Source organism: Coffea eugenioides, chromosome 4 (genome assembly GCF_003713205.1).
Source record: "Coffea eugenioides isolate CCC68of chromosome 4, Ceug_1.0, whole genome shotgun sequence".
Taxonomy (NCBI): Eukaryota; Viridiplantae; Streptophyta; class Magnoliopsida; order Gentianales; family Rubiaceae; genus Coffea; species Coffea eugenioides.
Genome location: NC_040038.1, coordinates 7,719,590 through 7,744,894, shown reverse-complemented (window position 1 = coordinate 7,744,894; position 25,305 = coordinate 7,719,590). Strand labels below are relative to the sequence as shown.

The 25,305-nt window shown below is 35.1% G+C and overlaps 3 protein-coding genes across 8 annotated transcripts; all 3 read right to left on the bottom strand.

The window, feature by feature from the left end:
• Positions 1-2,021: 2,021 nt before the first annotated feature.
• On the bottom strand, positions 2,022-3,910 carry LOC113767797 (elongation factor TuB, chloroplastic). Its single transcript, XM_027311995.1, has one exon. It carries the CDS (start codon positions 3,756-3,758, stop codon positions 2,280-2,282), a length of 1,479 nt encoding a protein of 492 aa, XP_027167796.1. The 5' UTR covers positions 3,759-3,910; the 3' UTR covers positions 2,022-2,279.
• Positions 3,911-8,954: 5,044 nt separating this feature from the next.
• LOC113769505 (probable serine/threonine-protein kinase WNK3) lies at positions 8,955-15,550 on the bottom strand. 2 transcript variants are annotated; one of them, XM_027313965.1, is made up of 8 exons: positions 15,122-15,550; positions 14,952-14,989; positions 14,588-14,815; positions 14,258-14,481; positions 13,996-14,153; positions 10,768-10,945; positions 10,543-10,680; positions 8,955-10,418 (listed from the first exon to the last, which is right to left on the bottom strand). In XM_027313965.1, the coding sequence occupies exons 1-8, from the start codon at positions 15,212-15,214 to the stop codon at positions 9,550-9,552; spliced, it is 1,926 nt and encodes a 641-aa protein (XP_027169766.1). In that variant the 5' UTR covers positions 15,215-15,550; the 3' UTR covers positions 8,955-9,549. The 2 variants fall into 2 exon arrangements, with proteins under 2 accessions (XP_027169766.1, XP_027169767.1); XM_027313966.1 differs by lacking the exons at positions 14,588-14,815; positions 14,952-14,989 and having other exon boundaries at positions 15,122-15,192.
• A 2,549-nt stretch (positions 15,551-18,099) lies between these two features.
• Positions 18,100-24,561, bottom strand: LOC113768368 (50S ribosomal protein L19, chloroplastic-like). 5 transcript variants are annotated; one of them, XM_027312700.1, is made up of 7 exons: positions 24,411-24,561; positions 23,898-24,058; positions 20,974-21,228; positions 20,760-20,846; positions 20,465-20,598; positions 19,536-19,683; positions 18,100-18,546 (listed from the first exon to the last, which is right to left on the bottom strand). In XM_027312700.1, the coding sequence occupies exons 2-6, from the start codon at positions 24,039-24,041 to the stop codon at positions 19,581-19,583; spliced, it is 723 nt and encodes a 240-aa protein (XP_027168501.1). In that variant the 5' UTR covers positions 24,042-24,058; positions 24,411-24,561; the 3' UTR covers positions 18,100-18,546; positions 19,536-19,580. The 5 variants fall into 5 exon arrangements, with proteins under 5 accessions (XP_027168501.1, XP_027168502.1, XP_027168500.1 ...); XM_027312701.1 differs by having other exon boundaries at positions 18,101-18,511; XM_027312699.1 differs by having other exon boundaries at positions 18,514-18,600; positions 24,411-24,560.
• Between the last annotated feature and the right edge of the window lie 744 nt (positions 24,562-25,305).

Genomic DNA, 25,305 nt, shown 5'->3' with positions numbered 1-25,305 from the left:
TTCCGCAGAAACGACAACTATTGTACAACATATCTATTTTAAACTAGAGAGGAGGAGGAGTTTAACGAGACTTTGTATTATGAACTCGTAGATACACAAACCTTACTAGATCAAGAAAGCACTTTGACATAATCCTTGATTTTTTTTTACTGCAGGTGAGATTTGAACCCCCACCTATCTTAAAACCCACCTTGGTGGCTAGCTCAGTGGTTGGTACCAGTATCTAGTAAAGGAATGTTTAGATATCAGACCAGAATAAAGTTCAAATTCATCAGCCAATGCTGCCATAGGGAATAAAAAATGGAATAGTTTGGAATCCGTTGACCTATCTCGAGTCAAAATTATAGTGACAGTTAATTTGATTTGAGAAGGATAAGTATGAATCATACTTATTGTATCATACTGTGTTATATCATACTGTATGATATATTAGAAAAAAATTGGCGTGACATTTAAAATTTTGGAATTTCCCAATATCACTAGCCAATGTTGACGTGAGGACATAAGCCAGTGCACTATTCACAAAACACATTTTCTACAATCTTGTTCAAATTCGGAAATGTTTTCAACATTTTTGTGAATGTTTACTGACTGTTTGTTTGCAATGATGAACAATGTACAGGACAATCCCCTACAACTGTTCCGACCTTGATATCTTTTTTCCCATTACTCTTTTCCTATGCTTCTCTGCTTTCTGCAACAAGGCTGCTATAAGTTCTCCCTAGCACACCACCATCACCTCCTGTTCTTCTCTCCCCTCTTCCACATCACCCTGCACTAGTACAACTCTTTCCCTTGTTGCCCTGCAGCTCCAAAACTCTAAATCTGTCAACCCTAGCAACTTCCCTAAGAGTTCACAGAATCTCCAAAACTCTAACTCTAAATGCCCCCCCCCCCCCCCCCCCCCGGCTTTTCAAGGGGCGTTTAAGACCTGTAGCTATGGACTGCACTTGACAGAAGCTCCCCAACCCTCCCTCAATATCCTCCCTCTTACCATCTCCATACATGTCCATCCTACAGGGTCGTGTCAATAAGCCTTTCCCTTTCCTTCACCACCTGACCATTTATGTAGACTGACCATCCTCCTATCCTCTTCATCCGCTTCCTTGGGGAATTTGCTATCTTCCCTCGCTTCCTAATTCCTATCATAGCAAAAGAACATAATTTTCTACACCCTGCCTAAAAGCCATCTAGAGAGAGAGAGAGAGAGAGCATGTACAACCAAGATACATAATGAATGTACTAATTCTAGATCCTAACTTGAAATATTCAAACTTGCTGCCAAGATTGTATGCTCTGTTATGAGTGCAATAGCACTGAGTTTGTGAGAGCAGAAGCTTTGAAGAGCAAAAAACATAGGAAGGAATGAGGGAAAAGAAATATAAAAAAAAAGGAAGAGCGTCAATGAGGTAAATACTAGTTTATTATGACATGCAAAAGTAGAAATGTTACATAGCCTGAATGTATAATTTTTTGAATATTTGCAAGACTAAATTAGACAAGTTTCACCAAAAGCAAAGCAGAAAACTGACGCCCCTTTGCAAACTGAATATAAGATGGACAACTGAAAAAAAGAAGCGGAAGCCTGCAGATATAAGAACAGAAATTCAAATTGAGCATGTTAATAAGCAAAGAGTTAGCAAACTAGATCAGCAATCTTTCATAGCAGAAAGCAAGAAAGAAATCAAACAACCTAGAGATAACTCATTATGCCATCCCACTTCAAATAAAATTACATGTGAACCAGACAAACTCTCACTGCCTCAATTTGCAAAACACGTTCCTGGCAGCTCCATCGAATGCCTATCCAAGAGTTCAAAAAACCGACTTATTGGAGTGCGTAAATGTGTTCAGATCTGGTTGCAGTAACAGATATCAACGTTGAAGCTAAGCCCAAAAAATTCAATTGTAAAATGATATTATTTATCAGCAACAAGGTGTGCACATTTTCATTTACATATAGCTAAAGAGATACTTGGCACAAGATAAGTCATGAATTTCATTTTTGGAACACAAAGTTGTAAATAGCAGCAGAAACTCTTATTAACAAGTAAGCAAAAACTATATCAAAAAGGTCAATAGAAGCTAAATAGTAGCTGAGCCACTAAACAGAGATATAGTAAAGGAAAACTAAAATCAGCAAAGGCAATAAGAAGTATTCTTCCATTCATCATAACAGCAACTTCTTGAAGTAAACTAAGGCACTAAAAATAAAGAAGTAAACAAAAACTTCATCATATATGCCACTGGAATCCCAATTTTGCACGGAAAGGCCTGTATCACTCAATGATAGATTGAATAACCCCGGCTCCAACAGTCTTCCCTCCTTCGCGAATAGCAAACCTCATTCCCTGCTCACAAGCAACAGGCACAATGAGCTCAACCACCATCTTCACACGATCACCGGGCATAACCATCTTTGATTCCTCATCCTTATCGTTCTTAATCTGAGTCACCTTACCTGTCACATCAGTAGTCCTCATGTAAAACTGAGGCCTGTACCCTGAGAAAAATGGAGAATGCCTTCCACCCTCCTCCTTCTTCAACACATAAACAATAGCCTCAAACTTAGTATGAGGCGTAATTGTCCCAGGCTTAGCCAACACCATTCCTCTCTGAATATCCACCTTCTGCACACCTCTCAACAACAACCCCACATTATCCCCAGCCATTGCCTCATCCAAAATCTTCTGAAACATCTCAACCCCAGTAACCGTCGTATTCCTTGTGTCCTTCAACCCCACTATATCAACAGTTTCCCCAACCTTAACAGTCCCTCTCTCAACCCTCCCAGTAGCCACTGTCCCTCTACCCGTAATTGAAAAAACATCTTCAACAGCCAATAAAAATGGCAAATCAGTCTGCCTTTGTGGGACAGGAATATAACTATCAACAGCATCCATCAACTCATAAATCTTATCCACCCATTGGTTTTCACCCCTCTTAATACCAGGATTAGCCAACAAAGCCTCCAAAGCCAACAAAGCAGAACCCGAAATAATCGGAATATCATCACCAGGAAACTCATAAGAAGACAAAAGCTCCCTTACCTCCAATTCCACAAGCTGAAGCAACTCCTCATCATCCACCTGATCCTGTTTATTCAAGAAGACAACCATATTCGGCACCCCAACTTGCTTAGCCAACAAAATATGCTCCTTCGTCTGCGGCATCGGGCCATCTGCCCCAGAAACCACCAATATCGCTCCATCCATCTGGGCAGCACCAGTAATCATATTCTTTACGTAATCCGCGTGCCCGGGGCAATCCACATGGGCGTAATGCCGATTCTCAGTCTCATACTCCACAGTAGCAGTGTTAATAGTAATCCCACGAGCCCTCTCTTCAGGGGCAGCATCAATCTCATCGTATTTCTTCGGTGTGGAGTTTCCCATGGAGGCTAAAGCCATTGTCAAAGCAGCTGTGAGAGTAGTCTTTCCATGGTCAACATGTCCAATAGTACCAATATTCACATGGGGTTTTTTCCTCTCAAATTTCCCCCTGGCAGCCCTGACCGTTAACCGGCCGCCCCGGGGGGAAGGAGCGGAGGAAGAGCAAGGGGAGTTGATGAAAAGGGTGGAAGGGGATGAAAGAAAAGATGAGGATAAGATAACTTTAGTGGGTTTTTGAGTAGAAATTGAAACTAAAGAAGGGCTAGAAGAAGAGGAAGAAGGGGAAGGGGAATAAGGGCAGATGAATTTTGTGGAGGCTGCTGTAGCTGCTGCTCCCGCTGTTGCAGTAGCTGAAATTGAAGCCATTTTTGTTGGTGGGCTATGAGAGATCGAGAGGCTTTGGGGGGCTCGAGAATGGAAGGAAGAATTGCTGTGGCTGAAGGGGTTTGGATTGGGGAGGAGAGGGGTGGTGCGGGAAGTAGACTACAGAGAGTTATCTCTGCCTAGGAAAAATTGGGGCCTTTCAAAATTGGTGCTATCCTTTTCTAACCTCATTGCGTTGGATGGCTTGACAGGGTGAGGTAGTATGGGATTTCTGTGAAATGGGGTTTGTGGAGCGACACCTGGCAAAATTAGGTCTAACTGGGTCAAATGAAAAATGGGATAATTTCAGAAACCTCCCCTGAGGTTTCTGACACTTTCACTGGCACCCCCTGAGGTTCTCAAAATTTCACTGACCTCCCTTGCTTTTAAATTGGGCCCCTTTGCTGACATCATGAAGGCCAAAATTACAAATATATCCTATGAAGTTGGGGTTTATTACTATCGTTTAGTTGGAGAAAAAGGCATCTAAAGTGATTAATTAAACTTAACAACAATAACACAAACTTGATGGTTAATACATGAATTAAAGCTGGATTAGGGAGTAATGCGCCATTTTTGTGCCATTCTTGTGCCTGCTGTGAATATATAAATGTTTTTAAGTAAAATTCAAAAACATATTCCGGTAATTTCTAACGAAAAAAAACTAGTAGATTATCTATTTAACATAAATTAAATATTTTTTAAAAAAGAAATATCCCATAAAGTACCAATTCTTTATGGCTTTTCTCTATTACATGAATCAAGTACCAGGTTTTTATGGACATTTTATTCTGAATTATTTAATTTATGTTAAATACATAAATATTTGCAAATAAAATTCAAAAGCCGTTACACAAATATTTTTACGAAAGAAAAACTCGCATGTTTTGTATTTAATATAAACGAAATATTTGAAAGTAAAAAAAATTGTCCATAACATACCAGTTCTTTACGAGTTTTTTTCATTATATGAATAAAGTACTAGCTATTTATGAGTATTTTACCTCCAAATAAAAACGCAATTTTCAAATACGTTATTTTAGTTTTCATAAATTTGTTTAAATATGAAAAATTGGTTAAATAGTGCATTAAATACAAAACCGCTTTATGGTATGTTATGGGCAATTTCTTTTTTTTAAAAAAAACTTTCACATATTTAATTTATGTTAAATACAAAACATAGTAGTTTTTCTTTGGCCACTATTTAACCATTTTTTCCTATAAAGAGCTGATACAAAACATATTACAAAACCTGCCAGTTTCCCATAAAGAGCTGGTATGTTATGCACTATTTTTTTTTTAAACTTTCACATATTTAATTTATGTTAAATACAAAACATATTAGTTTTCCTTTGGTCGCTATTTAACCAATTTTTCCTATAAAGAGCTGGTATGTTTCCCATAAATAACTGGTACAAAACATACTACAAAACCTGCCAGTTTCCCATAAAGAGCTGGTATGTTATGCGCTATTTTTTTTTTTTAACTCACATTTAATTTATGTTAAATACATACATTTAACTTTCAGAAATTGGCTTCAAATTACTTATTCTATGGCCGCCTAGGAGTAATGATTTTTTAATCACCTTTATTAGATATTAAATTTATGTTATTCTAGTTAAATGTAATTACCAACCAGCAGATACATTTGTCAATTACTTAACGTAAGTAAAATTTAAAAGGTGATATACTAATATTTGTACGAAAGGAAAACTAGTAGGTTTTATATTTAACATAAATTAAATACGTGAAAGTAAAAAAAAAAAGTAATTGCCCATAACATATCAGTTCTTTATGGTTTTCCTCTATTACGAGTTTCTCCCATTTAATTAGTTTAATTAGTTACTTACTTTATGTTAAATAGATAACCTACTAGTTGACTTAAAATTTATGAAAACCGACATTTTTCCTGGCACATCTAGTGCTTACATTTTTTTGTATTGTACTTATTCCCCCTCAATTTTAGTAATCATTCTAATAATTTATTCTTCTTTCAATCTTCTACTAATACAAGGAGCAAAGGGGCAGCCATGGAATAAAAATACCTTCTCACACATGAAAATAATATTGCAATCAGATTTGGACTGCAATGTTACCAAAAACTCAAAAGCAAGGGAGGTCAGTGAAATTTTGAGAACCTCAGGGGGTGCCAGTGAAAGTGTCAGAAACCTCAGGGGAGGTATGTGAAATTATCCCATGAAAAATTGACTCCCTCAAATTTGAGGTTTTGTGATTTAGTGTTATAGGTAAGGTTGTAAAATGTAAAAAAAAATGGTGGCCAATGATTTTGAACCGTTTTATTGGCACTCTAAACCTGATATCAGAATTCTAAGCGCCCTCTCTAATCACCAATGTTTTTAAACTCGGACCGGTCAGTGAACCGGAGAGGTGGCTGGTTCGCTGTTCGACCGGTCCGACCGGTTCAACCGGCCGGTTCAAAGGTTCACTGTTTTTTTTTTTTTTTTTTTAGTGTTAAGTACTAAGCAGGTTTCATTCTACACTTGAACTTTACCAACATAACTTAATTTAAGTTATGATAATAATAAATTTTCTAAAAGTTATACACAAAACATGGAATGATAAATATAATTAAAATATCATAATTCACCACAAGTTTTCATAAATTCATTATAAACATAAATAGATACAATCCAAATGTGCACCAATTATCACAAATAAAAACACAAAAAATAAATAAATTAAATATTGAAATTCTTTTACAACCCTTAAAAAAATCCATAAAATAGTTCAAGTTAAGACAAACTATTTGAATAGCAAACTTTTATCAGTGGCATGATAAGCAACCACACCACCTTCACAATTTCATCAACTTAAGCTGAAAAAGTTAAAATTTTATTATAAAAATATAAATCTAATTGCTCAAACTAAAAAAAACTAAAAATTTTTGAAAAACAAATATACAGTTAAACACATAAAAAATTAATTGCTACTAAACATTACTAATTAACATGTTATATTAAATTCAATGATCCTATACCATTAATTATTTTAAATTCAATTATCAATAGTTTCGATTATGTGCCAACTACCATATTTTTTACCAACCCAATGTTATTATTTGTAATTCCTACCCAATTCCTACACGGATGTGCACTACTTTTGCAAAAATTTCATCCTTAATTAATCGAATAAAAATAAAACAAAAATGAGGGAAACATATGAAAATTGAGGGGAAAAAGAAGAAAATGCAAAAAATCAACTAAAGATAATAATATAGAAAAAAACTTTGAAAAGAAAAAAATTAAACTTACTAAAATGTTGGAAAACAAGAAAAGTTGAAATTTTCAACTTGTTTACAATCTGTTAAAGATAATAACCTGATAATAATGGTGAAGACTTGAGAAAATCTTGTTGTGGATATTTGGATTAAAAATGGTTAAGAAGAAAAAATTGAAAAAAAAAATAAGAGAAGAACTTGATGTTTTAATATATTTTTTAGTCAAGTAGAATTCTCAACAAACTTAAGTACAGTCTAGCGGTAAGATTGTCATATTTAAACTTGGAGACCCAGGTTTGAATCTTAGCTACACCATTCTTGATATTTTGTTGAAGAATTTAAAAAACCGCCGGTTCACGGTTCTTAACGGTTCGCACGGTTCGTCCGATTCGTCCGGGTTTCAACGGTTCTCCATGAACTTCCGGCTTTAACATTAGACCGGACCGGTGACATGGCCGGTTCGCGGTCCAACCGGTCGAACCGGCCGGTCCGGTCCGATTCTGAAAACATTGCTAATCACTAGGCCGATCCGAATGATTAATGTATTCCCTTAATATGTTATTAAAATACTGATATATTCTTATAAAAACGCCTTCAATTGTAAAATATCTCTAGTATTTTTGTATTAAAATATGTCTGAAATGAGAAAACAGGTGATATTTTTGAATAGAAAAACCTGGTTATGTTAGATAAGATATATCAAGTCTTTTGTCGTGTTATTTGATCCTAAAATGTCAATGACAAGAGTAATTGGCATTACTTGGTATTACGTTGCAGTCTAAAAAAAAAGTTATAATTATCTAAGAGGCCAAGTACATCATTTGTCATACAATGCATACATTCTTATTCAAAAGCCAAATTTTCATCGTTCAGAAAAATAGTTTGTGAGAATAAGTTTAAAATTCCAGCTTGGAAACTTTTTCTTTGAAAAAAGCTTTTTTTTTCCCAATAGAGAAAAGAGTGGAATTTAAAAAGCAGGGAGGGACAAGGGATTAGCTCGAAACTCAGAAGCTTATTGATTTTGAAGTTCAATGGTTTTATATGACTAAAACACTATGATGTCAAAAAATGATTTGTAATGAAAGATGTTGAGAAACATTTGCGTCTTGATCTTATTGAATTGACCTACTGTTTCCTAGAGCATATTCTTTCAATATGTGATTTTGTTCTTGCAAGTATCTAAAATCTTGGAAGTCTTTTGATTCTGTAATTTCGTTCACTTAATTTTATGGGACTAGCTAAAAGAGCCGTGAAGCCAAAATAATTTTGTTAAAAGAACTTTCGTGGCTGATACCATGGGAAAATGATTGATAGTGAATACTAAATGTTGACAGCATAATCTAGGCCAGATTTGAGAAGCAAAAAATGAGTCCCTGTTTGGGCCACGTTTTGAGCTTCAGATGCTCTCATTTGCTCCAAGTCACTGCTTCTTTTTTTTTTTTTTTTTTTTTATCGCAACAATAATATTTGTATAATTTATTTTAGCCTAGTCTAAAGGGGAGGGGGAGCCGATGAAATTTTTCCGTCAAAAGCAACCAAAACTTAAGGGTCTTCATGGTACAAATAGCCTCTTGGACTGTTGACTCCAAGTCACTGCTATATACTCCGCTTTTTGATCTTTTTCTTTCTTGACGGTGGGATGATTTCATTTTCCTTTTTCCTTTTGAAAGGAAGAAGGTCAATACTTAACCATTACTACTATTTAATAGTTCATTTCCAATTGAATTGAAAAACCATTGCAGCCCATCAATAGATCATCTCTTCTGTAAACGGATGTAAAATGATTGACAATGGAAACCCATATTAAGTGTAGCTAGGGGTTTGTACTCTGTAAAAGAGTAAATGTAATGCCAAAGGCAAAAAACTACCTAGTGGAAAGAAGGGAATGCATGCATTTTACAAGCCTACAGCAAGAATATAAATAGCCTGGCAAAGCAGGCAACACAGGTAAACTCTTGAAATTAAGAGAAACAAACAACATTTATATTAAAAACATTATTCGACAGCACAACATTTCGGGAATGAATGTCATGTCCATATTTACAAGTATACAAATCATAAGAGAAAAAATCAATCACCTGTTTTATCTGTGATTTGACATTCAGAAACATTATATGCGTGTGAATGGAATGTAAATTATAATTAGATTAAATCAAACGAAATGTAATGAACCCTTATACAAAGATTTACAAGTTTCAGTTAACTCCGCACCTCATCTCACAGCAGCATATGACCATCTACATTTCTGCGAGAGATGGAGTGATGGATGCAGACCTTGCCCACAAGCTTTTATTCCAGCACATCATCAGAACAAATTGCTGCAATACCAGTGCCAGAATTGAAATTCCACTTGACTGCTCTGAAGCTGTATCTAGAAATAAGCCCACAATTACGGTTTTCAGATACGGTTGTGTGCTTGTGATATTTCCCTGAAACATGGTGCCTTAGCATTCTGGAATATCTCAAAACCTTCAAGGATGAGTAGATGAATGGTGCAATCGAAGAGCAATCCACATTATTATCCACAGGTGAGTTGGGAAAGTAAGACTGCAACACTTACATCGGCCAGCGGGAGACTGGATATGTAGAACTTTTGGCTGAACCATATGTATCATATTGCAATTTGTAGTCAGAGATCTTCAAATCGCAGTTACTGAGAATTCTAGAACAAGTATCTGGAGGTAGGCCTTTCAGAAGATCTAAGACAGCCACTTCATGCTTTCTTCTAAGTTCATCTAGCTCATTTTTTTGCTCAACCAGAAGCTGCTCAAGTTTCTCTTCAATTATTCTCAAATCAGGGGAGCAACCACTAACTGAATCATTAACATCCAACAGATGAGGCGGCCCATTGGCTGAATGGAAATCTGCAGAATGATCAGTTTCATCAGAGGGTGCATGATGGAGTTTGGAAGCTTCATCTTCTTTCACATTATCATCAGGTTCAGTCTCATTCTCAGAAACATCTGAATTGCAGTGATAATTATGGCTATCAGGTGAGAGCTCATTTTCTTCAGTCCAGCTGCCTCCAGGAGTTGTTGAGTCTGACCCTGACAAATTCGAAGGCCGTGGTCCAAGGGGAGAGCTTCCACCCACAGTTTTGGGTGAATCAGACCAATATTTACGGCCTGAAGGCAGTCTTTCCAAAACTAAGCCAGGAGAACTAACACATTCATTTATAGAGGGGGAAGCACCAGCCTGAACTTCGAAGGTGCCACTATCTGACATTGTAACTTCACCACTATAACTGCTGGAATTTTCTTGGGGTGCCCAATCTGGAATATATGACCGAATTTCAGTATCAATCATCTCTGCAATTGCTGAGACATCTTGATCTGTTAAGTCTAGCTCTTCAACCATTTCACTAGCAACAGCTGCTGCAGTATCCACCTCGATGTTAAATGGAAAATGGATATTGCGAATATTACCTGAACATGTGAAGTAAGTATGAGAGACATTGTTATTAGTCCTACTGACCAGATCACTGCCTTGAAACAAATGCATACATACATCAAGTAATTGGTCACAGTGAGAAGGAAAACAACAAATAACCTGTGGAGTCTGCAATTTTTAATTTCAAAAATATTGTATTCTGGTCTTTCCTTTGACCCTGCACAGTGAAATCTCGACTTCCCTCGGGGATGTGCTCCTTCGGAAATTGACCACCATCAGAATGACGACTATTTCCATCTGCAAAAGTTAAAAAAAAAGTAGAGTAGAAATATATCTCAATTCAAACAGTCAAAAGATACAAAGAGTTCACAAAGCTTCCCAAACCTTGGGGAGTGGGATGCAAGGATCGACCTATACTTCCACCATCATCATCAGATCGGAGAAAAGGGTCCAACAATAGTTCTTTGGCAGACAGCCGATCAGAAACTTTTGCAATACACTTTTCAATAAACTCTCTAACTCCAGGATCCTTTACTTTTGTTAATGATGCTGGCTTGATTCCCTATGAAGAAACCAAAAAAAACATGACCTGAGATCTTAAATCTTAGTCAAAAAGCAAAACTAAGAGATACAAGCACATTGGTTAATACTGAGATACAATAATAAATTTCACCTACTCTGCAAACCTGATTCAGTTTTGTCATATAACAAATTGAGAGCAAATTCTCAGAAGAATCATGTTTAATTGTTTGGCTTCCGGAAAGTAATAATATACCATTCACAAGGTGTTAGCAACCAAGTTAACCATGAATAACTTAATGATGTTAAGCAACTGGCCCGATCAAGGTAGAGACCTTCAGAGAGTCACAGTAGAGCAAAAACCCAAAGTCCACCTAAATGTTGGCCCTTGACAATAGAAATTGTCAAGGTTAGAAGGTGCTCTTTCATAGGTGAAGCTGAGAACCACTCTTCTAGAATGATGTGCAATTTTCCAAATTTGCAGCATTTGCACCATTTTTTATGCTGAAAAGCTAATATTACTACATCTGGTTCAAATTTTTCTTCTAAATTTTTACAATGATTCAACATTTTCTTAAAGTTCCAACCATTTAATCAAGAAGGAATGCATGTCTACTGCCTTACTAGGAAATAAATTGAAATAAATTACTTGTGTTGTGGCACCAAAATTTATGCTACAACATTCACAAATGCAGTGAGTGTCGTACTTTTTTCTCATAAGAAAATTGATAACAACATTAAACATGAATGAGCAAATAGAGGTTGCATCCTTGTGCATAAGGCAGCACATATCTTCAACTTAAACTATATTTGCTTTCTACTGTTAGTGAGTACAACTAGTGTAAGAGATAGATGGTAAAGAAGTGAGGAAGTGTCCAAGTCAAAAGACATAAAGCAACCGAACAATAGAGAGATTCAAAAATGGTAAAGAAGTACTCAGAAGATTAAAAAACTCTCTGCTGAAAAGGCAAACTTCCGCAAGCCATAGGCAAAAAAAAAATAAAAAAAATGCAGCTGGCATATAGAACAATGATGACTGCCAGGTGCAAGAACCAAGAAGTCTCAGAGGGGAAGTCAAAAAGCAACCCAAACAAGAATGAGGGCGAAAACTGGCAAAAAAAAATACAATGATAACTGCAGAAGAAAAATAGTCATGTGTTGAGAAAGCAAACCTCAGCTATTCATAAGCAGGTCAACCTGGCACGTAGAAGAACGTTCCAGGTTATGGCAAGGTTATTGTGGGGAGAAGGTGGATCAAGATGGTCAAAATATTCATAGTGAGTAATGGACAAAGAAAGAGTGTAGTACCATATAGACAAAATGCAACAAAAATAATTTGAGAAGTGAAACAGTATTGTTAAGCCGTATCTCTAGGTTAGGTATCGTGAAAACATGGTCCCATATAGGGCCCACATATCAATGAATCTTCTCTTATAACCTTCAGGCAAAAAGATCTAGAAATCCAAGGGTAGTACGCTGTTCCCTAGGCACCGGGCATCTACACAACCCAGGAGTTGGAAAATGATGTTAATGTGTGAGCACGACTTAACATACCAATGTTAGCAAATATACACAAATTAAATCACAAGAATAAATACACCCCACACTTTCCACTTTAAGTACATAGTGACTGCATACCCATTAGTGTGCTTAAGAGGATGAGAGTGGATAAGCAGTGTGCTTGTAGGGAAAATAGTGAGGACACTGGATGGTTGTGACATATAACTGGTCAATAAATTAACCAGGTGAAATTACCAATTAAATTTGAAATTTAGACTCATATGAGCATCTTTATGGCAAAACAGGTAATGAGATTTCACCAAAATCTTGCCTTTGCGATTCATCCATCATAGTAACATAGGGTTTAAGATGCAAAAAGCAAACAAAAAAGCCAAGGACTCAGCATTTCATGTAAAAATGATGTGTAAGTCACCTGGAAACAGAAGATGGTATGCCAACAAAGACAGCTTTCAATAGCATATCAACATGTCACAAACCCAATAGACAGGTATCATGGTAAAAAGCATATTCTCATAAAATCTATAGCTGAATGAAGTTGAGCATAGAAAATATGAATCACTTCAAATCACATATTAGTTAGCACCCTAAAGTTTTACACTCCTAATTATCTTGGAAAATAAATTATCAATCTATCAACCTCATCTTATGTCTATGTTCTGTCCTCTTCTCCTCCCCTTTTATATCACAAAAGCCAACGTAATTGCGCACAAGAGGTAATTTTTTATCCTAAGGTCTCTGCATAACTATCTGAAAAAAGAAAAAATAAAAATTCAAAACGAAGTCCTTTGATTTGCAAATTGGTGTAATACTTCATTGGTGAAGAAGTTGCAGGATGTGAAGAAGGGCTTTATGAAAGTTGTAACACTCTTTTTCTCTAATAAAAGAACTAGTAGGTTCAAAAGATGCACCACTAAAAGAAACAAAAAAAGCTTAGAATTTTCCAAAAGCAGATATCCTGCACATCTCTTTGTAAGAGATCTGAAAAAATAAGAACAAAAAAGAAGCCCGACAAAAGTTACTAAAGCAAATTGATTCAAAGCCATAAGAAGATCAGATGCATGGACTGACCTCAGAGATCCTAACAATCTGAGCTCTCAAAGTTTCAAACAATTCAGAAGTTAGTAAATCTACAGTGATGGTTATGAGTACAGGGTTTAGCATATAAATCTTGAACTGAACCCATCCCCACAGAGAGGCGTGTCTTGTATATCCCCTTCTGACATCACAACTGCTTATTCCAAGAATATGAAGCCTCAAGCTATCAATAATGCAATAAACAGCACTGTTTTGTACACACTGCTTCACTCCAAGGAGAACAAGCATGTACATATAATAAACATATTGCATATACATGTCCACAAATATACATCAGCTGGAAAATCCCAGATTTTGCCTCATCACACTTGACAGTCCAAAAAAAGATCATAAGAAAAGTAGTTCATTAAATTGAATAAAAGAAGCACCATGTAACATAAAATAGTGAGCAAAAGTCATAGAGGCCTCGTGGATGTAAATTTCTTAAATTCAACACACATCGTGTAAGATAGTGAACAAAAGTCATAGAGGCCTTACTGATGTAACCTTCTTAAATATCTGGGCAGCATTAGAGCATTCAACATAGGGATACTCAAACGTCACCAATTCTAACAAGCACATCCCAAATGCATATACATCTACCAGCTCATTATATTCCTCCTCATACAATTCTGGTGCCATGAACTCAGGAGTGCCTATATAAGGAGCAAAATTACAACGGCAACATGTCATTGAGCACTTAGGTAGACCCAATGTAAAGAATGTGAACAATAAATGAAGAAACAAGATCAAGACTGACCTATGACACTGTGAGCTGACCGAGCCTGTTGTAGGATAGCAGCAAGTCCCAAGTCACCAATTTTCACCTCTCCTTGGTTTCCATTAACAAAAATGTTATCACATTTCAAATCCCGATGTATAACTGGTGGATCATGACTGTGGAGGTAAAAAAGCCCTTCTAATATCTGCCTAGACCACTTCTTCAATGCTCGTAAATCAACATTTTTATGTTTCTTCCTGTACCTACACAGCACATTCAAAATTAATTGCATCCTAGCTGCTAAATAGATATTTCCATATCCACAAACTTAGCTTCAAAAAAACATAAACAAAATTATTTACAACATACTGTCGTAAATTCCCGGAAGTGAAAATCTCTGTAATGAAGTTAATATTCTCATGCTTAGAATCGACCCATGAGTTGTAAAACTTGATAATGTTCTTGTGCTTGAGGGTTTTTAGCAAATGAACTTCTGAATACAAACGCTCCATATCGTCCTTATTCCTTAAAAGATCAGACACCTTCACTTGATTCCATGCCACTTCAATCCCTTCCAGTTCATCAAACGCTCTATATCTACATTCCCATCATCCAGAAAAAAATATTAAAAAAATTAATCAAACAGCCACTCACCCTGTGCAACAAGCGTTCAAAAGCACATATATACAACATATTTACACAATAAATGATAAAAATTCAGAAAAAGACATACACTTTCTTGAATGCTCCTTTCCCCAATATTTCCTTGTACTGCCAAATGCAATAGAAAATACCCAAAATTAAATCTTTTTCTAATATGAATCCAGTATGCTTCTCATTCGGATGGCAGTTATGAAACACTCCTAAAGAATCCCAAATGCATAAACTCATAAATATACTTACCCGCCCATATCGACCAGAAGGATCCACCTCAACAAATTCGGGTTCAACATCAGACTCATCCGGGTCTTGCTCCGAGGCAGAATCCTGGGCCATTGTCTCAGTTAGCTGGAGTTCAATCCAATCAAATCAACCAAATGAAAGATTTTTCTCTCTATCTGGAGCAAATAACGCAAACCCTTTTAACCCCAAAAAGACAAAAAACTCAGATCAACTGGAGGAATTCAACTCCAAAATCCAAATTCAATCAAAATCCACTTAGGAAACTCAAATTTCAACAGTAAATTCGACAAATTTGGACTGATTACAGAAAAAGATCGAATTTTTATAGTACGTATAGGAATCCCATTTGAACTACGTATTTATATCTTGTTCAGAATAAATCAGATAAATAAAGGGGAAGAAGAAACGTGTATAACAAGTGAGGTGGAGTTTGAGAACTTTCGTTCACGCCTTTATCATATTCTACAGTATATTAGTAATACAAGTAATACTAATGACAGGAGAAAAGTTGCTTTTTATTTTTATTTGTTTGTTTAATCATGAAATTCAAAAGTCAACTTAGGATCACATGTCTTTTTCTACTTTTCTGCTAACTTTTTGTGGTACTTTGGCAAAAGCAAAATTAAACCTAAAACGGCAATTTAGCATTTTTTTTTTTCATATGGTGCGTTTATTTGGATAGCCTATTTATTGGAAAAAAAAATATGTCTATAATCAGATTTTTATTGTTAATCACTTCTTTATTTTACATATATCATATCACAAATTATTGAATTAAGATTGAAATACATAAATGAGGTTTTTTTTTTTAATCTCCCCACACCTGTCCCACCTCTAATTGACAGGTATAGGATTCGAATCCTAAATTTGACCGTGCATATTCCTTTTGGTTGATTATAAAGTTCAACTTAAAATATCAATTTTTTTGAAATTATTTTCAAAATTAAATGTAGGTTGCAACATAATTGATTGGTTGTTGTATTTATCAAGTTTTCATTAGATTCATCAGGAGTGAAAAATGTTGCTTGTAGAAACAATTTTTAGCATATCATCTGTAAAATGATGCATCATAATATTGATCTAATCGATTAATCTATCATCTTCTACATAATGTTAATTTAATGATATTATTTATATACAAATAATAGATTCTGCCAATAAGGCATTGATTTTGTGATAAAATAACCAATTATTTATTTCACTAAATGTGGGTTAGTTGTAGTGATGTAGACTTCATTAATTTTAAGTTTGTGACAAGTTTAATTCATCTCACAATAGTCAATTACATAAAATCCTACCAAACCAATACCAATAATAATATATTGAGCCGTTTTATGAGTTTTCTACAATTCCCTTGTATTTGCTTTCATATTATTTTTATTGTTTGAGCATTTAGTTCTATTGGAGCCTAATTTCTTTATCATATATCAGTCAGCACACATGCTTTTTTATTTATAGTGCATATACACTTATTTATTTCTCTCTTCCCCTCTCTTTTCTTTTTTTTTTTTTTAACTTTTCTCTTTTTAAATAAGAATTTAATACCTCACTTGACTAGTAGAGACAAGTTTAGACAAATTTTGTATTTATTCACAGCTCCATGAATGAAATTTTTTATTAATTGTTTTTAGAAAATTTTTATCAGAAAAAAGCAAAAAAAAAAAAAAAAAAAAAAGGTGGCAGCCTCCTTGACTATTCTAGCTTTCACGAGGTTGGCTGCTAAATGTGAAAAGATTTCTTTTTCTCTTTTTTGGTACATAAAGATCACAAGCTTTGAGTCTTTGACCACCTAAATTTCCACTAAAAAGTGAAAAAAAAATGAATGGTCAAATTAAGCCAGAAGGTTGTTGGGCGGCAACAAAACAAAAAGGTAAAGAGGTTAATTGCACGTAACGGCCTCAAACTTTTGTTCTCGTTTTACTTTACCTCTTAGTCTTTTGCATGTTGCTGCTTTTAGTCCTCTACAAAGAAGTCATCCTTCAACAATCAGTCTAAACTATAGTTGCGTATGAATGGCAAAATTCTCTATCTTAATAAGAGATTGATTGCACTTTTAGGTCCATTTTACGATAGCCAATTTACAACGAATATTACCTCCAAATCATGAATAATGACTAACTTGTAATTGTTACTGTTATTTGAATTGGATTTACGACAATCAAAATGGCAATTGCATTCGAATTTCTTTTCGTCCGCATACAAGTTCATTCTACACCAAAATTTCAAAATGAGGGAAGATCCCTAGCTTTTATAAAAACTACGTGGGGGATCATTTACATTTGCCGCTTTAATTGTAATGTCTTGTCAATTATAAATGCTAAATTTCTTCAAATTTTACTGGAGAATGAGTAGATATGAGGAGAGAAAGAGAGAGTTTGACCAAAGGATACATTCAACTCTACTTGAAAAAATTCATCGCTATATTTCAATACAATAATAGAACGAACTATAACTAATGAAACAAAGAGACGTTTAAAACTCAGTAAAATCAAGTTTCATACAATCAACAAGTTATAATGCATTAGCTACTGTGCTATCACATTATTTGACGCGACAACTAACCGTCGTGTTTATTACTTTGTTCTTATATGTGAGGCAAACCATTGTTCAAAAATTTTGAGAGGATAAAATGATCCTCAAGCATAAGTTTAAGGGGCTAAGCGTAATTAAAACATACAAAGAAAGGATCAGGAAAAAGAACTACTTCGGATTATTCTATTCTTTTTCTGTTCGCATAAAAATGGAATAATCTTCAAGTGAGAGCCAATTTTTTGCATGATCAGTAATCATATCTATCCACCAATTTGTCTTAAAAGAATGCCTCATGACTCATAAGTCACTAATTTCGTGTTTGAGCATCAGCCCACCAACCTTTTTTCCATTTAATGCCTCTTCACGTTCACTTAGAGCTCCTCCATCTTGAATCCAATTGGATTCAATAATTCATTCGCATCTCAACAAATAGCACAATTTTGTATTCGAGGAACTGGAGATTAGTACTAATTTGAGTAATTACACCAGGCCATGATGCTCGTTGCCTGATTCAGAAGTACATTATGCTTCAAGAAATGGGAAGCAAAATGGTTTTAAGCTATCCAAAAAAGAGATCTACTGTCTGCTTAACTCTATAATGACTATGACACTAAAGTATAAAATTGTCAAATAAGTAACATGGCTATTCTCTTTTTTCCCTTTTTCCTCCTAGCAAGAAATGGATGAGATTTAAGAAACAGGAAGAGGGCGGAAGGAGAGGGAATTTAAACTCAGAATCTCCCAAGTTTTGGAACCTCAACTTTAGCCACTACACCATAGTCTCGTCAGCCTGTGACTATTCAGTTTTGCCTCTCAAGTTCATTGATGAAGTTATGGGTACAAGCCAAGTAATATTTTCTGCAGAAATTGACCTTGTCGTCAGCAGATACCTCCTAAACGAACATCCAAAAGTCAAGGCTCAATCAAGGATTACCAGGACAACAACACTGCAACATTACAAGTTTTTAGTTCTTGTTGATAAACATAAACAAACAGAACAGTACTAGTTGACAAATCTTAAGATCACGGTCATGGTAAGCATGCGACAGTCGTCTTACTCTTTGAGGTCCACTAGCACATGTTGATATAATGCAAATCTCAGATGTAGACCAAGGGTTAGTAGAATTATTATACCTTGCCAAAAGTTAGTACCTTTTTTTCCTCAAAAGGGGAAAAAAAAGTTAGTATCTTTTATGATTGCAGAAGCAACTGTAAATATTTCACATTTGGTGTATGATATTATAATTTTTCGGCCAGTCTAAGCAGTAGCAATTGACCTTCAACGGTGACTAGTCTGATGAATAATTAACAATATTTATCTGCTTATAAGACCTGAATACCAAGTAAAACTGCTTCTGGAAGAAAACCATTTTAAAAAGCTAAATTAAAGCGTTATCTTTTGAACAAATCCTTTAGCTGGCCTTTCACATTCTTCATAGAGTACTTTGAATATTCTGCTGTAAGAAATTTTGTAACATCTACAAGGAATGAAGCAAGAAGATCTAACCAGTTTAATGGAGTAAAGCACAAAAGTATTGTTTATGACATGTTAATACAAATTATCTGTACCAACAGAAAAAGAATGCAGATGGTATAAAGTTGGTGGATTGCGTCACTTAACTGCCCTGAAAATCACAAGACCATAGCTATATTATTTAGTCTACGAGGTGAGCATTATAATGCTGCCATAGAAGAGTTAGTATATTCTAAGAATTGAGGCAGTTAGTCGAGCATTCTGATCCAATGCAGCCTCTTCCAACCAACTAATCAAATCAAAAGGATAAATGGACAAAACCCTGATAAAAAGAAAAATCACTTTGCATACAGAATTATTTGCATAAAGTCAGTCGAAGTGTCTGCAGAAGAAAAAATGGAGCCCTACCATTTTCTGAATTCACATACACTTCTCATCTCAGACAACGTGCTATTATTTCTTAAGTGCATTCATCTTGTCCCTGAGATAGTATAGCTTAGCCCTCCGCACTTTCTTTTTGTCCAGTACCTTAATCTCCTTTATATTAGGCGAGTACCTGAGATCACCACCCATTCAGTCATTACTTGAAGCACTATTCCAGTGAAAGTAGCTCATCACAATTAGATGTAGAGGAGCACATGCTATATATATATATATAAAAGCACATGCCAGAAGAGAATGTGATGGGACATGATTGAAACTTCACACAAATTATTTCATAAACTTGAGAGTATAGATATCAGAAGACAGAGAAGAGGTGAAGCCATGAAAATGATCAAAAGAAGGGTGATGAGATGTGATGCAAACTACCTAGTTTCAGGGTGAAAAGGCAACCGGGTTCAAAACCCAGATAAATGCAATACGGGGAGATTCCAGAACTAATTGAGACATGCAAAATTCCAAATTAAATGACATTACCAACCATATTCTGCTTCTATCAGGTGGGATAATAAAGTTTAACATAAGACCAAAGACAACATGATCCAGCTTATAACCTACCAACTCAGAAACTGACTTTGAGAACCATTAGTCTTTTATCAGCCTATGTAAATCCCAGGCACCTGGTGGATTAAGTTGAAGAGGTGGCCAAATAAAGCACTGCTGCCACTTACCAGATATACTGGCTACCACCTAAAGAGTTTCCCCATGATGATCCCAAACAGCTTAAATTCTACACAATTCCCAGAAAGAGACATACATCTGTTCTGGATGCTATGTGTAAGGAGGACACTCTCCTCAAAGCAGAAAACAAAAGGGTAAACAAAGAAGAGTTTCACTGTGGACATGCAGCAGGTCATTTGATTCTCAATCTCAATGACAATAAACTAAAGACTTACAGTTGATAAAGGGATTCAACGCCAACGCCAGCCACAAGTCTTCTCAATCTAAATGTTGTACTGATACCAGAATTTCGTCTTGCTATTACTATGCCTTTAATTACTGAAACACGTCTTTTGTTCTCAGGCACTTCCTGTTTTAATGAAATCACATGAAATTAATAAGTTATCTTATTACTATCAATCAGCAAATAAACGCATTTAGACGCCAAGAGACCTGATGTCAAATCTGCAAAGGAAAAGAGGCCAAAAAATTTGAAAACCATAATTTCCTTTTAACCAAAATCTTCCATACCACTTTGAGCTGGACCATATAACCAGGTTTAATTTCAGGAATCTCTCTCTTTGACTTCACTTCCTCAACTGCTTCCTTATCAAGAATCTGTCACAATCACAAGTTAAACAAAGTTACAAGTAGAGATAAGCATAACGGTAGAAGAATATAATTAGTGAAAAATAATAAAAGATGGAAGTAAAATTACTAGAAACATGATCAATAATTTTCATGCCTGCATTATGTGCCTTGCTGTTTTATCAAGCCTCTTAAATTTGATCCGTGTAGGTATGTTCGATGTAGTAACAGAAGCATCTTGAGGAGCAGATTCGACTGAATTTCCAATTGTTGAGAAGCACCTGTTGGTTGGCACAAGTCTAACCGATTGCGATAAACACGGTGCAGGCCCAGTCCAAGATTTTTCCCCTTTCGACATGCCATTGTTCTTGAATGACATCAAGAAGCCAGTTTCTGTACCAAACTCCTTGAGCTGAAAGATTCATCAGCATAAAACAATATTAAAATACAGAAAATGTTTTTTGGTTATTAGCATCATGAGCAATTGGTTAGATATATTCCTGTAAAGCATATATTAGTAAAACACATTGTATCTTCGACATGAGTTACTTGATGATTCAAATCTGTTCCTCCCAGATAATGCACAAATGCACATCTGCGACATGACTTCCAAGGAAAGCATTATAGATCATCATGTAGACATATGCATATCACATCACTTCACTTTTAGTTGCAGAAACAACAATGAATAAGAAAGCACCAAGCTAACCATAGGCAACTGTTACCATACAAGTTAAGGAATTTGGACAAATAAATTCCAAATCACTCCGGAAAGCAAGAAAGCGAACATATCAAACTCAGGCAGTGTTCTCGTTCTGTAGTTCTCTATTGTCATACTGTATTACAAGACTATTTTTGTCATACTAATGGTTTTCATAGTTGAGTTTTCAGGTTTTATTATTTGTATGAACATATTAGGTTGCAGATTTTTTTTCTAATTTCCTAACGTCTTGAATTCCATTTTCTATTTTCCAATATAAATGGACAGCCATTATATCTATATCTGTATTTCTATCTACACATTACCTTGACGTGCCAAAATGCAAACACCAAGCTTGTAAAGGTCAGGTGCAGGTCCTAGAAGTAAACAGCAAACATTTGCTTCTCTCTCCTACTACCAGCTTCTTTTAATGGAAGAAATAGCAATGCATCTTAACTTGCCTAAGGAACTTATTTTCCTATAGACCAATCTAAGTAATGCACAAGATTAAGAATCTTAATCCAAGTTTACAGTGATCTTAAGTATCTTTTGAAACATATATTGCTTAATTAGGGCATAACTCATACAAGACATTGGAGTTAGTTTATTTTGGCTTTCCAAGGAAGTTTAAGATGACAATATTCAACAAATATGCCAATTTTGTCATGACTTAGCACTTCTTTCGGGATAAAGATAAGGATCCCATAATATAAAGGGCTCAAAGTGCTGCAACCCACATAACAATGAGCATGAATCAGTAAGAGTAAGGACAATTATGTTCAGAGAAAACAAAAAACTTTGAGAAAGCAAAAAACCTTGAGAAATGCACAAAAACGTCCAGCCCCTCAAGAGTTTCGTGTGTACACAACACAAATAAAAGATTCAGCAAAACCTGGTTTTAGCTCTTGGATATTGGCATCCTCAAAAACATTTCCAATAATGTCTTTCCAAATGATCCACAGAATTATGTGACATAATTCCTTCCATGAGCCACCATTTTTGGATGTTAAGAGGATTCTACATAGCCTACCTCTGGTCCTTTTTGACCAATGGGGAACATGACAATCAAAAGAAAGTTCTGGCTTTTAAGGCAATCTCAAGATACCATCTAATATAATATCAAAACTGTACAAATAAGATTCACTGTCAAGCGGATATAAACGGTGACGTGTGAGAAGAAAGACATTGGAAATAGTATAAGAACATAACAGCATTTAAATGTTAATTCAGATAAATCAGATTAGGGACAGGAAACTGCTGAAAACTGAGAAAAACTAGCTGCAGCTAGGAACATAGTTAATTCACCAATATTTTACTACTGAGAACAAGATAGTTTCTCACTCATTTTACTTGCTCAGTCTGTTGTCCTCAAAAAGTAAAGTTATTGTAGAAAGAATTTTTTACAAGCATGATGCTGTGCATGTACGCTTGAAAGTAAATTTCACTGATGTCCAAATGAATAAAATTAGGACACTCCTTACATATGCTTTAGAGAATGAGGTTGGCCATACTAAAAGCAAGCCATGTATGTTCCCCCTCTTAAGAACATAAGCATTTGTTTCCTCGTCTTAACAAAAGATAAGGACAAGATATACTGTTACAACGCAACATGTCGGTCAGAAGTGAACTCCAACTGGTGCCCCAATTTAATTACTGTTACAGATATCAGTATCTTTGAATTGATTATACTATTACAATACTAACAATCTTCCCTATTGCAGGCAGCAAGAATTAGAACAACAGAGTGGAGAACTAAACAGAACAGCAAAACCATTCCATTTGAATTCTGAGGGCCTGTAGATATCCTATATTTTACTGGCAAAGTGGCAACATAGTTAACTCAGTTCCAGTCATCCAATTTAACTCGTCAAAATGCCAGAACAACTATCTCATAATCTCCAAAAGCAAAACTTAATTCTGCTCATACCCATATAAACTCCCTCAGTACCATGATCGAGCTGTGTTCTGCAGACCTAAAGCCTTCAACAGCTAATCTCTTCTCATATATTTTCTACATAAATCACTATAGCATCCTACTTGACCATCACTTAAACTATAGATTCCACCCTTTTCATTCTACCATCCACTTCCTCTATTAAATGGAGGTTCTTAACACGAAACTAGTTGTGCAGTCGAGGACCTCGCTGTCTAATTCTTGTACTCCCAAGTCAAATTCAACATTAAAATACTTTTTCCTACACGGGACACAAGTAATAATCTTTCTCAAGTTAATTATGGAAAAATGAAAAATATTACAAGCGGCAAAAAAAAAAAAAGAAAAAAAAAACAACTAACATACAACATACAAAAAAATTTCAAAATAAAACAGTTTGGCAACAAAAATACAATGAAAAAAATATCTTAAAAACCTTTTAACTGACCTGCAACCATAAGGGATTTGAACCAAAATGAGTGCTCGAGCTAGTGACAGCACTGTCCCACACTGCTCTCTTGAGATCAACATTTTTAAAATTGTTGATGGTCAGCCTCCCTATCAGTCGAATCTTTCCATGAATAGCTTGCATTTCTCCACACTATTATCCTGCAATCAACCTCAAAAAAAAATAGAACATCAATAAAAAGTACAATGCTTTATCTTTTTAATTTACTTCCCAAGAAACCACGGCAGCTGAATTCAATCAACGCACAAACAAGATTAAATCTTTAAGCACTATTGGAGCAACCCATTATGCTAAATCTAAAGGAAATTGAAAATAAGTAAGTGCGTCTGATTCTATTCATTGTTTGGATGGGTTAATAAAGATTTTCATTAAATTTTTGTGCTTTTTGTGGGTTTTATCAGGTTGGGCATAATAGAAGAATTGAAAGGAAAAAGGAAATGCCTACAGAACATTAGAATATTGAGGAGGGAATGGCCTAGAACTGTTACTCACCAAAAAAAAACAAAAGGAGGAGAGGAGGGAGACAAAGGAGGATGATCCGATACTAGGGAAAATGAAATCTACAGGGTGGTGGCAGTGGTGGTGGTGGGTGGATGGTTGTGGCAGGGTTTAGGGCTTTGAGCGCTTACAAGAAGTTTATGGGATATTTTGTCTGATATAATTTCACAAACCTCCACTGAGGCATAAAATATATCTGCAAGCGCTCTCGAGTTCTAAAAATTATACATGCATCATGTGGTTTTTAAACCCAATACACTAATTTAACGATTCAATAATTGGGATTTTATAAATGTATATTTTCCTCTACTGTATGATACATGGAAATTATGAGGTTCAAAATATTATGATGGATGTTGTATTAAAATTTTTACTGCTTGCAAATGAATTTCTACAATAATTTCTCTAAAAACTACAACAAAATAGTAAACTTTATGTTCTTGTATATGTTTGAAAAGAATTAGTATATGATATTATAACGATATAGAGGAAAAACATGAGAAATCATCTCTTCTCTCTTTTTTATTCCCTAATAGCTATTAGATGTTTACTTTGTCATAACAATATATTTTATACAAGATACATTTGTTGGTTTGGATTTCTTATATATCCCATTTGTAAAATATTAGTTGTATGATGTTACGGGGAGGACTTTGTTTTTTGTGAAAACATATTTCATTTTTTGGTAATTTATGTCCTAAAAAGAAAATTTAGGAAAATAACTATCTTCTTATTGTTTCAAAATGCTTTTAGTTTTATTCTTCAAAAATAAACTTTTCAAAATATTAGAAATTATTTATCTACATCAACCGTGTTAGGTGGGAAAAAAGAAGTTAAGAGTGTAGTTTAAATGGCATATGAAATAATAAAAAGGATATATTATGATTTA